General features: G+C 29.9%; 2 protein-coding genes across 2 annotated transcripts; one reads left to right on the top strand and one right to left on the bottom strand.

Moving 5' to 3' along the window:
* The first annotated feature begins 848 nt into the window (after window positions 1–848).
* Window positions 849–9724, top strand: LOC145117086 (fatty acid amide hydrolase-like). Its single transcript, XM_079053390.1, has 20 exons — window positions 849–979; window positions 1159–1268; window positions 3271–3337; window positions 3677–3855; window positions 3952–4081; window positions 4239–4316; window positions 4739–4886; window positions 4978–5090; window positions 5254–5329; window positions 6295–6366; window positions 6700–6745; window positions 6990–7070; window positions 7167–7247; window positions 7767–7870; window positions 7972–8064; window positions 8217–8285; window positions 8592–8656; window positions 8739–8800; window positions 9059–9154; window positions 9247–9724. The coding sequence occupies exons 1-20, from the start codon at window positions 880–882 to the stop codon at window positions 9307–9309; spliced, it is 1833 nt and encodes a 610-aa protein (XP_078909516.1). The 5' UTR covers window positions 849–879; the 3' UTR covers window positions 9310–9724.
* Window positions 9725–9806: 82 nt separating this feature from the next.
* On the bottom strand, window positions 9807–11651 carry LOC145117087 (uncharacterized). The gene is made up of 3 exons (XM_079053391.1): window positions 11127–11651; window positions 10205–10343; window positions 9807–10118 (listed from the first exon to the last, which is right to left on the bottom strand). The coding sequence occupies exons 1-3, from the start codon at window positions 11484–11486 to the stop codon at window positions 9934–9936; spliced, it is 684 nt and encodes a 227-aa protein (XP_078909517.1). The 5' UTR covers window positions 11487–11651; the 3' UTR covers window positions 9807–9933.
* Window positions 11652–13037: the final 1386 nt, after the last annotated feature.

Below are 13037 nucleotides of genomic sequence, written 5' to 3'. Positions count from 1 at the left end.
AAATATATTTTTAACTATTTAGAATAATGTTTTTATATCTTGAAATTTTATTATAGACTTCAGGAAAGTTCGTGCATTTTGACCTCGTAATCGATTAAGTCCTTATACATTTTTTTCTTGCAGTTATGCCCAAAAAGCTGACAAATGTTTAGAATAAAGTCCTAAAAACCGACAATTGTTTACAACTAAGTCCCAAAAACCAATAACTGATTACAATTTTGGGTTTTTACCCCAATAAACCGGTCATTTTTGGGTTTTTATCCTGGTAACCCGTCACCAACCGAATACAATTGTTTTTTCATAAATATAATAAAAATTTAAATTAGTCACGTACAAATTTATGCACTTAGTTAGTCCAATAAAAAATATTAAATAATAGTTAGTCCAAACCCCAAACTTTGATCATATTTGTGAAAACGCACACATATTCCATTGGTGATCGTTTTAAGGTAAAAACCCAAAATTTGAGGTTTACCGGGTAAAAAAACCATTGTTGTTGGTTTTTGGGACATAATTACAAACCGTTGCAAAAATCATCAGCTTAATTGCAATAAAAACAATTTAAGGACTTGTTTTCCATTTATTATACAAAAAAGTTGGTCATTTACCAATTTATTATTTATATATACATTAATTGATAACTGTATGTAACAACTTAAAAAGTATGGTTGAATAATCAATATGCTATACAAAGATATAATTATATGATTGTATAAATACTTATTTAATAAATAAGAAAACGTAATATTATTTGGCATGTGCATGCACAAAATTACAAAAAACACACTCACCGATACTATAAATATACAATTTATTTGAAGCCTCAAGTTACAAAGTCTTCTTCTTCTCAACAATCTCTATCGAAATCCAGCAACGAAAATGGGGTTTCTGAAGGATAACGGCGTCGTTTACAAACCTGTCAATGAAATCGATCTCAGCTCTCACAGCGATGAAGTCTACCTCTATGCCGATGTCAAAGGTCACCTTAGTTCATCTCTCTCTTATTTCTCTCTCTACTCTCTCTCTAGATACTAAGATACATATATGTGTATGTATATATAGATTTCATCATGTATAATTAAACACACAATTCGTGTGTAAAATTACACAATAATGTGTATGTATAGATTGATAAGCTTAACTTTACGTTGATTGTAGCTCCTCGAATGGCTGGAACTGTTGCGAGGATATTCGTTTGGTTTCTGGAGATGAAGATCATCGGCGATGTATTGCTGTATTTCCTGAAGAAGAACAATCGAATTCAGAAGGTATGATTTCAGGTTTTAATTTTGGATTTTTTTTCCTTATAGATTCACAAATTCGACTCGATCTCCTTAAAACCATGATTATCAGACTTCGATCAATGGAATTGTTACTCGATTTTTTTTTTTAATCTGTTTTGTAATTAATAATCGTGTCTAGTAATTATAGATATCTACGAGAATTTCCACCCAGTTTCTAGCGTAAATATTGATTAATTGATATGAAATCTATGAATAAAAGTTGGTATTTCTTTAAAGTAGACCACCTAGTAATATACAATGGTTGGATGGACCTAAGAAAAAAAATTGGGAGCGAAATTAAAATATTGATAATTTGATATTTTCTATTATTGGTATATAAATAGAATGTAATAAATAGTTTTTATTTGTTTTGATTTATAAATAATTTCAATTTTTTGTTATTAGAGTATATTTTTAGATATATAATTAAAGGAACTCGTACACAACATTTTTTATTATTAAAATAAATGACGTGTTAACACTTAACAACACTTAACCGACATTAATTAAACTACGCAATGAGTGTTTCTCACATCTAACCATTTATATTTTCTTCTTTTAGCCTTTTTGTAAAATAGAATGTTTGATTTAAGAAAAATCTTTTTTCTTCATAATTAAATAAGAGTGGTTTGACTGTCAAAATAAGAGTGATTTGATATATGTTTTGATATATTTTTAGTTTTCAATATATATTTTTAAAATCATCATTAAGTATTTATTTTAGTCTAAGTGTATGGAAATGGTCATAAATAAACGTATAAACCTAAAATACTGATGAAAGAAAAAGCTCAAGACCTTTTACGTTGTTATCATAAAGTTTTAATATATATGGTAGGTTTGTTTGATCTATATTGTTAATTAATTTACATAGAATGATAAAAAAAATGATATTTTGTTAATTTTGTTGAATAGTTAAAAGCTATATTATATGAATCCCTTAAAAAAATTGATGTAAATATGTTGTACTTTTTGCAATTAACCTTTTTAAAAATAAAGTGAAATAATATATAAAAAAATGATAAATAGAGTGAAGAAGAGTGTAACAAACTGACGTTGGTGCATCTTATTCCTACGTAAGAGTGGGTCCACAGCATTTACAGACAAATCTCATAACATCATAATTCCTGAATTGGGTGGTCTCAAAGTCATATTTTTGGCCTGTTTTTCTACTGATTTTATGGTCTATCTTTCTATTTATGGAAACTTTAATTTATAAAAACATTTCAATATGAAAAAGATAAGTGAAAGACATTAAAATGTGATTTTCGTATTGGAAAGACCAATGTCACCACCTTTGATAATAACAAGAATCAAATTATTTAAATCTTGTCTCCATAATTCTTGTTGCAAGTAACATCCTAACTTGTTATTATCATCATTATTAAATGAGAAAAAAAGACAATTTAAAAGGAAATCATCTAGATTAAACTTTGTCTTTAGATGGTTTCATAAACATTATACACCGTTACATAAACACTATTGGGGTAGAAGAATTTTTGCTTGACTCAATGAAAATGTAAAAATAATAATAGCTTTTTTTACAACCTTAAATACTTACTATGGGCTCATGAGATCGGCCCATAAGCTGAAATCACAGCCCAATAAGGCAATAACATCGACCTGCAAATTTAGTGGCTATTTGAGCCATGTGTTAATTTTTTTGGCTAATTTTTAGTAAACGATTAGAAAATTAGACTAAATTTAGTTTTTTCTCTTATTTAAATCATATTTCCACCTTTAGATCGTCATTTTTTTTTTCAAATATTGATATAATCTTTTTGTTCCAAGAGTAACAGCCTCTGATCCATGGAACAAGCTTAAAACAACAAATAATTTTATATAATCATAGACAATACTTAAAGTAAATACAACAAACTAATATGTACCATTCTTTTAATATTTTATGGTAACAAAATAATTGAAATGACTTATATTTTAAAGTCAATATGACCCGTGCTCATTTAAAGTTACACTTCGTTTTCTGCAGCTTGTTTCATTTGCAATATTGGATGAATCTGAATCACCTTTATATGTTCCTTTTCAGCCTTATGAAGGTCAGCTTCATATTTCATACCATCATCTAACCTTACGATTTTATAAATTCAAATCTTCCATGCGTTTCTTTATTATAACATCCTACTTTCATTTTGCCTATTACAACATTATACTTTTAAAAACAATCTCACAGTTGTAATAACTTTTTTTTTTTGAAAGTGTAATGCTATAATTTGGTCGATTTTCAAACTGCAACGCCTTGGTAAGAAATTTTTTTGGAAATACAATGCTCTAATAAGAAAAAAAATGACACTTTGATGCTATAATACACAAATATATAAAAGCACATTGCTATAATTTGCATTTAGAACCCTATAAACAAATACTTCTTAATGCAGATATTAAACAATGTGAAGAATCAAAATGCATAGACTCGGGTTTGTCTCCAGCAGAACAAGTTCAACAGGCTAAGGAATGTTTACAGTCTTTAGACAAAAGTTTGGATGAAAATTTTCACCGTTGGACAATAATGGATTATTCAAGAGCATATAAATCACAAAAAATAACGCCACTCATGGTATTATTATGGAAATTCTTATAACTAAAGTTGACCAACATTTGACCTTTTTTTTTTTTTTTTTTCAAAACTTGTTACATTATTTATTTGTTTTAGGTTGCAGAGCGGTTGGTATCAGCAGTCATGCAATCTTCCGCTCCAGGGACGGATATGTCATTTTTCATTAATTATGAATCTCGTGATATTCTAAAGCAAGCTACTGAGTCAACTCTTCGGTATGAGAGAGGTAATTAATTGTTAGATTGCTAAACATGTTATGTTGGTTACTGATGTCAATGGAACAAAAACTACAATTTACTTTACGAATTTAGATAGAAAAAGGTATCATAAATCCGAGTAAATGAGAAGTTGATCTAATTCAAGTTTATTGTTGATGTATACAGGTGAACCGATTTCAATACTAGATGGAGTCCCGATTGCTGTTAAAGACGAAATAGATTGTATGCCATATCCAACAACAGGTAAATTTGTACTGTGTTTGACATGTATTGGATTTTGACCGATGTCAATAATGGGACAAAAATTATGCAAAAAAATAAAACATACTTGCCCTTGTCATCCTCATAATTGAAAATAGTCCTAGAAAGATTATCTAGGATGAGGACATGACCACCCAAAAAGGTGGGACAGATGTGTAAAGACGTAGATGGAGTCCCATCATCAAATGTAACCCTAGAAATAGATGGAGTCCCAGTCTTATCATCTTCCAAAAAAAAAAAAAAAAAAAGAAAAAGGTGGAATCCTTTTGTGCAAAAGATGCAAATAAGGACTAGTTGATCTCTCCTCTGTGCAAAAGACCGAAATGCCCTTTTTCGATGATAAAAATATCTTCTCCTTTTAGTGAGTATTTATGCTATTTTTATTATTACTGTAATAATTACAGGGGGTTCAAAGTGGTTGCATAAGGTAAGACCTTGCAAAGAAGATGCTTGTTGTGTTAAGCGACTCAGATCATGTGGTGCCATTCTTGTGGGAAAAACAAATATGCATGAGCTCGGGGCAGGAACCAGTGGGATCAACCCACATTACGGGTACAACAAAAAAAAAAAAAAAAATCCTAAAATTTTTAAAGATAAAAATTATGAACTCCTAATGTATTTTTTTTCATTCTGAGTAATGCAGAACAACCCGGAATCCATATGATCCGAAAAGAATATCTGGTGGTTCATCTAGTGGATCTGCTGCTGTTGTTTGTGCAGGTCTATGCCCTGTAGCCCTTGGCGTTGATGGGGGAGGTAAATAAAATAATGTATTTGTGCATGATACATATTGTATCAGTACACAGCAATACCGATAAGTCTGATACATATGATATGTATAATGTATAATGTATCAGACATTTATCACACAAGAGATGATTTGTTGATCAATTTTATAAGATTTGATTTCCTTGTGTAGGATCTGTGAGAATGCCTGCTGCTCTCTGTGGTGTTGTTGGTTTAAAACCATCTTTTGGCCGCATACCATACTCTGGGTTGGTATTTCATATCTAAGGAGCCTCATATCAAAAACTTGATTAATTTAATTAATAAATTAAGTAATTAATTAATGAGAAAAATAAAACAAATTAGACTAAATTTCATAATCATTTTTTCCCAAGATTTACACAAAAGTTAAGGGTTTTCCGAAAATAAATACCAATTTCGTAGATCTCACCTGCGAGATTATCTGCGAAATCACCAAAGTACGTTGCTTTGAACAAAAAAGAAATTTTTAATTTTTTTTTCACATGTATTACCTGCGAGAATGAAAAAACAAAATAAAATAAAATAAAATAAATTTAAAGAATTGCGCATATCTAACTTGCGAAATTCATGACCTTTAAAACTGCTAAAGAAAACATTTTTCTGGATTTTTTTGTGATAGAAATCTTCAAAGATCATTTTCACAACAAAAAAGGATTTATATTGTAGTTTTGACCTGTAAAAATAATAATAATAATAATAATAATAATAACAACAACAACAACAGTTAAAAAAATTGGCAGAGAATTTTGGATCTGAAGGTTTGACGTGTGAAATTATTGCGTGCATGTAGAAATCATAGGTTTTTTTTGTTGAAAAAAGGTTTTTTTTTTTTTAATGGTAGAAATCTTCGAAGAGCATTATCATAGAAAATATATAGTTTGATATTGCTAGAATATGAAGTGCTAAATTGAGATAGATTTTACCAAAAACATAAAGGAAAATGAATATAAAACGCCTTATATATGGGTGACACTTATGGGCCCATCAGGCCCATTTTGCAGTCTATATTGCCAATTTCATAGAGCATTAGCCATCTCGCAAATGATACCTGTAAAATTCATGCTATTTCTGAAAAGCATAACTTTTTGCCTAAATCTTGTAAATCTTGTAAAAACCTTAGGATGATTAGCCTAATTTGATTTTTTTTTCCTCTTAATTTCTTAATTAATAATCGTAATCTTTTCTTTTCTAGGGTTATTCCTTGGAACTGGACAGTTGGAATGGTCGGGATACTAGCGGGCACAGTTGAGGATTCGTTGATCGTGTCAGTACTTCACATCTTAATAAATGACGTCTAAAACATATTTCAAAATATGAAAGCATATTTTTAAAAATAGGAAGACAATTAAATGAGGGAAATTTTTGAGAGGTTAGGACTTAATGGGGAAAGACTCATTTTCCTGACCTTTGATACCAAGTCGTTCTTTCTATATTAAGTCAAAAAGAAACAAGTATATATATAGCTTACAAATTAAGCCGTGTCCTCATTAAGTAAAAAAGAAACAACACCCAACACCACAACATAATAGATATAATAAATTCATAGAATTTGAGCTTTTTGCTGTTGTAACTTACACACCACTTTCACTGTTTTCAGTTATGCTGCAGTGAGCGGAGGAGCTGAAGCACAACAACCAACTATGGTACTGCAAACAGACTTTGTACTGTGTTTAGCCTGCATTGGACTGAGACCGAAACTGATGTGAATCGGAAAAAATTGTAATTTTACATCCCACCCAAAAAAGGTGGGAGAGTGACTTTCTCCCGCTCTCAATCTTTTGCTTGTGCAAAAAGACATGAATGCCCTCAACATCCTCGTCATCGAAAATAGCCCTAGAAAGTTTGTCCTAACAGATTAAATTAAGAATATTTCTTTTCTCTTCTCAGAATCAGCAGCCTAAACTATACCTCCCCATGCTAAAGCCTTCTAACCAGATGTCTGGTATCAAGCTTGCAAAATCTAAAGAGGTTCTTAATCATACACCATTAATTTTTTTTTTTAACGTTATTCTTTTGTATAAATTGTGCTTTTAACATCGGTTTTTCTGCTTTTTTATATGCCAGTGGTTTAATGATTGCAGTGATGACATCAGAATATGTTGTTTAACTGCTCTGGATAATCTCTATAAATGCTACGGATGGCAGGTATTAAAATCAATTATTCGCTAAACATGTACAAGAAATAGGATTAGGAATACACAACAGTTTATTTATATTAGGGTTAAATGCAAGAAATAACAATGTACTTTAATTGGTTTGTTTAAAATATCATCCAACTTCAATTTCTTATATTACAACATTGTATTTTGAAAAATATACCGAATTATAGCAACATCATTTAAATACAAAACATGTTATTTATATTAGGGTTAAATGCAAGAAATACTGAAATAGCAATGTAGTGTAAGTGATGTGCTTATTATATAATCCTACTTTTATTTATTCCTATTACACAATTGTATTTTGAAAAAATTATATCGAATTATAGCAATGGAATTTAAATACAAAGCAAGTTTCACAGCTGGAATAAGAAAAAGTTGATGATGTTATAATTGGGTAGATTATTCAAAGTACAATGTTATATGAAAGTACATTGTTATTTCTTGCAGTTAGCCCTTTCTATTATAGTAGTTGACTATATCTCTTCTTTTTCTTTTGTTTAAGACTGTGGAAGTGACAATACCAGATATAGAGGCGATGCGTTTGGCACATTATGTAACTATAGGTTCAGAATGTGCAGCTTCTTTTGCTCATTATTTGGAAAAATTGTACGTACTTAAAAATTAAAATACACACATAATTAAATTATCTATATATCTAAATACAAAATGTACCAAATGCTGAAATTATAAATGGAATTTGAAATCAGTGATAAGTCAGAATCAGGCTCGGATGTAAGAGTAGCACTTTCTGTATACGGAGCTTTCAGTAGTAGGGATTACTTACAAGCACAACGCATAAGGTATACTATTTTGTTGATCAACCTTTCAATGATCCCATTTTTTTCATTAAATGAAGGCAAATTTTTAAAAAGTTCTTCCCATATACATTCCTATCATGTATTTCTAGAAAATTAAAATAAAAAAAAGTTTTCTTTGATACTTTTTAATGCAGGAATCGTCAAATTAAGATTCATGAAAAGATATTTGGTATGGCTGATGTCATCGTTACACCTACAGTCGGGTATAATCTCTTTCCTTCAATCCGTCTACCAAAAAAAAATAGAAATTTTTTTTAGGGCAAGTTTCGATGATGAGGATAAGAAGGGCATTTACGCCTTTTGCACGATAGCAAGTCCCAGTCACACCTTATTCCATGTTTTTGGGTGGGACAAAACAACTACCACTTTTGTTCCATCAACATTAGTCACAATCCCAATCCAATGAATGTCAAATACAGTACAATCTGTTCTGTTCTGTTTGTATAATATAATCATTGTATTTGACTATTTGTAACGTTTGAAAATTATTTCTTTATTGTTCTTGATAGCATAACAGCATATGAAATAAAGGATGATGTTAAGAAAACCGGTGAACTCGACTATGTTAATGGAGGTATTTTTAATTATTATTATTATTTTTTTTTTGATTTTTCATATTTGTTTTTAGTTTTAACATAATCCACTCTTTCTCTCAGCTTCACTCGTTCGATATTCTATAGCTGGAAACTTTCTAGGACTTCCAGCTGTCACTGTGCCGGTATGCTATACAAGAATTAGCAGCATACTTTCATTCTTTTAATACAAAATATAACAACATACTTTCACTTTTCCCACTTTATTATAGCACCCTACTTTCAATTTTGTTCTTATTAACATGTTTTGTAGATAAAATGCCTTAAAAAAAGTACAATTGGTTATATGAACAAATGGAAATGGAATGATATAATAAACAAATAAATAAAAGTACATTGCTATTTTTTTTTGCATATATCTGACATTTAAAAGTTTATGATAGATTGGATATGACAAACTTGGATTGCCCATTGGCATTCAATTTATTGGAAAACATTGGTCTGAAGATATGTTGATACAGATAGCCTATGCAATGGAGGTTTGTTGGCATACTCTGTAGAGATATTAATCATATTATATCATAATTGTGTATTTAATACCTAAAAAACTTATTTAAAATGGTCTTTGCAGGCATTGTGCAAGGCAGAATACAAAAAGCCAAAGGTTTACTATGATCTACTAACTGAGATCTAACCAAATTACAAATTACCTAATCACAGAATTTTAAAAAATAGATGAATAATAACAACGGATATTTCCTTCAGTTATAGACACATACTGGAATGTAAAGGTTAAAAATGCACTTCTTTACTTTCTTTTCATGTTATAGAATTCGAACTTTGCAAATAAAAAGTGATTGAAATTTAATGAATGAGACTGAAACTGGAACCCATGTCAATGGACAAAAACTGAAAAATTTTACTCGCTCTCGATTTCTCATCTGTGCAAAAGACGTTTATGCCCTCCACATCCTCATCATTAATAAATAATAATAGTCCTATATACTCTTTCTATGTTGCATTTGTTAATCAAACACAACCAGACAAACTTTCTAGGGCTAAATGGCTAATAATAACGATGAGGATGACGAGGGCATTAACGTCTTTTGTACATATGAGCCATTGAGAGCCCATCCGGGTCCCACTTTTTTGGGTGCAACACAGAACAACCTATTCAATCATGTTCATTCCTAGCTCTAATATATGAAATAGTATATTGCACAAAACAAGGACATATACACGTATATTTTTGTATGCTTTCATGTTCTTGTATCGAATAAAATACTATAATATATTATATTGTAGTGTGTGTATCATCCTAAGATAATGTAATAAAATCTTGTAAAGATTGAACCAAACTTGGAGGCCAATGCTTTGTATCTTTTACATATCCAAGATCCGTATATTTTGGATCAAGAAGAGTTGCTATTGTGCACTGGTTTTCAGCAAGCACAGGTGCATGCTTATCAGAGTATAATGCTGCTGCTAGAGCCGCATGTACTTCTGTAATCAAAAAACATAGATACGGAATATTAATACACACACTAATACACACACACACAGTGATAATTTAGATTTTGATTTATTACCCGGACTTCCTTTTAAAGAAATGGAAACATCCTCCATTTCTGCAATTGCTTCGTTTTTGTCCCCAACTTCATATAAGGCTAAGGCTCTACCAACTCTTGCATACTCTGAAAGAGCAAAGTCTTTGTATTCTCTTACAACCTGAGAATTAGGAAATTAAAATTGTCTCAAACACATGGTTTTGTTAAATGTCTAAAATACCCTTCATATGGTTTGTAAGGTTAAAGCAAGTGTACTAAGTTTATTTGTTGTTTACAATAATACAAAGAAATCTAATCTCATATTTTGTTAAATGAAAATGTCTCATTACTATTCAGATAACAACAATACACTTCAATTTAAGAAAAACGAAACAAATATTATCGACATAAAACAGCATCAAAGCACTCTATATAGTCAAAGAAATTAAAACATTTGGTTTGACACATAATTTATTGAAAATGATTTGATTATTTGGTACATTCCTAAACAACCCTTCTAAATCCAATTCCATTTAAATTACAAGTTTGACTTTGACAAATGTTTAATGTAATTCTTTAACTATTTGTCAAATACCAAAAATACCCTTACTAGAATATCAAATCTTGTAGACCAACACCAATAGCTACTAATTACAACATGTGAAGTCACACATATGACAACAATTACCATTGAAGTTACTCGCTATTTTCCAAAAAAATTAAACACTTCCTACTTTTGTTCTCTGAAAGAAATAAAGTTCCCAATCCAAATTCACTTATTTATCTACTTGTATATTATAGCATCCTACTTTCATTTCATTCTAGAACTGAATTATACTTTCAGTTTTTTGCATTATACTTCTTCTGTGAATTATACCCAATTATAACATTGTAATTTCAATTTTTTGCATTTATAAATGCATCTTTGATTTTATTTTACTAAAGTGAAAGAATTATTATATACCTGTGTAAAGTATTTGAGAGCTTGGACATAATCACCCTGGGCCTGAAATTCCCTCCCTTTCTCAAGAAGCTCCACCGCTTCCGCTACTCTCCGGGATACCTCCGAGCTCGCAGCTCTCTCGGCATCCGTAACCGGGTCGAAAATAGACGCTGCAACAGCTGAACCCGAACAGCAACTCAGCTGAATCGTTGTGATTGAAATTGGAAGAGAAAGCAACAGTAATTGTCTCCTTTGTATTGTTAATTGGGGCTTCGAAGATGAGGAAACGATGATGAACAAGGGCTTCTTTTTGTTGACAGTGATTAGGGTTTTGTTGGGGTTGGGAAGAAGATGGGAAATTGGTGGGCTACAAGCACCCATTGATCTACTTTCTTGTTTTGAAGGCTTGACTGACTGCTTGGTTTTTGTTAGGAGTTACGATATAAGGACCAGTCCCTCCTTTTCCCTAAATTATGAAAAGTAAAACAAATGAAAGCATAGGATATTGGACTAGTTCTCTGTGTAAGTAGATCCTGTAATTTGGTACACATACGAATATGATATGAGATTTGTGTTGTCTACTCGAAACAAATTGGTGTCTACATGTAAGACGTGTAACACGTACAAACAAATTCGTGTCTTACAAGTGAAAAATGTTTTGTGTAAATTGGTGTTTTCTTGTAACAATGTTAAAAACATGTATATTTATAACACGACACATAGTGTTGATAGGGATATTAAACGGTTCGAGTTAATCGGTTTTTTAACAATTTTAAATTAACAGTAACCAAAACCAAATAAGATTCGGTTTGATTTGTTTCTTTTTATTCGGTTTGTTGTTTTAACGGTTAAAGCGAATAGCAAACAAGTTAAAACAAATAGTCAAATAAAATCAAATATCAACTCCATGAGACAATTTTTTTTAAATAATTAAACTAAAATAAAATTTTCGACTCTTTAAAGCATGTCCAAAAATTGATAAAAAAAAAAGTAGGGATGAACTTTAGAACCGTCGGAATCGGACCGAATTTAGTAATAACACTTGACTATTGGTTCTTCACTTTTAAAAAAATTGGTATCGGTTCTAACACCGGTCAGGTTCTATAAAACCGGGTTAAAAAACGGAACCGAATCGGAATTTTAATAGTAAAAATACCATTCAAATCGTTTTTGAAAACATTATCTCATTATCCTAATCTATTCCTAATTGAATGAGTTTTATTTATGAATATTATCAATGCAATGTAAATTATGTGTTTATTTCTTGTATTATATAATTATAATAATACTAGGTGTAAGACTAATGCATTACATGAGTTAATTAAAAATGATTAAATATAAATGTCTAAATATTTAAGAACTTTGGATTTATAAGAAAAATAAGAAAAATAATGAATTATTAAAATTGATTTTTTTATCTTTTAAATTTAAATAAATAAACAAAATAACTAATGAGGTTTAATTTGGAAATTTTGAAATAAAAAGGTAAGTCCATTAATAAAATTGATATTCATTTATTACAACATTTATTGTAATTATTATACTAAAGTATTATGTGGAATTTATTAAAATAGAATAATCCATAAAATGACATGTGGAAAAGAAATTAATTCAAAATAAGCATAAAATGATATTTGACAAATTGAATGAGAATGTGACATGTGACAAAAAAAAACTTTCATTTATTAGAGTAGATTTATTGTAATTATTATATTAAAGTATTATTTGGAATTTATTAAGATAGAATAACCCATAAAATGTGGAAAAGAAATTAATTCAAAATAACCATAAAATGACATTTGACAAATTGAATGAGAATGTGACATGTGACAAAAAAAACCTTCATTTATTAGAGTAGAAGATGCAATACTATTATTGATTTCAAAGTATTAATGATATCTTTTTAACAATACAACTTGTTAAATATAAAGT

The sequence above is a fragment of the Lactuca virosa genome, chromosome 5 (genome assembly GCF_052849685.1).
Source record: "Lactuca virosa cultivar CGN04683 chromosome 5, Lactuca_virosa_CGN04683_v6, whole genome shotgun sequence".
Lineage (NCBI taxonomy): Eukaryota > Viridiplantae > Streptophyta > Magnoliopsida > Asterales > Asteraceae > Lactuca > Lactuca virosa.
Note: the sequence above shows the minus strand (reverse complement) of the source record. Positions and strands in the feature narration are given on the sequence as shown.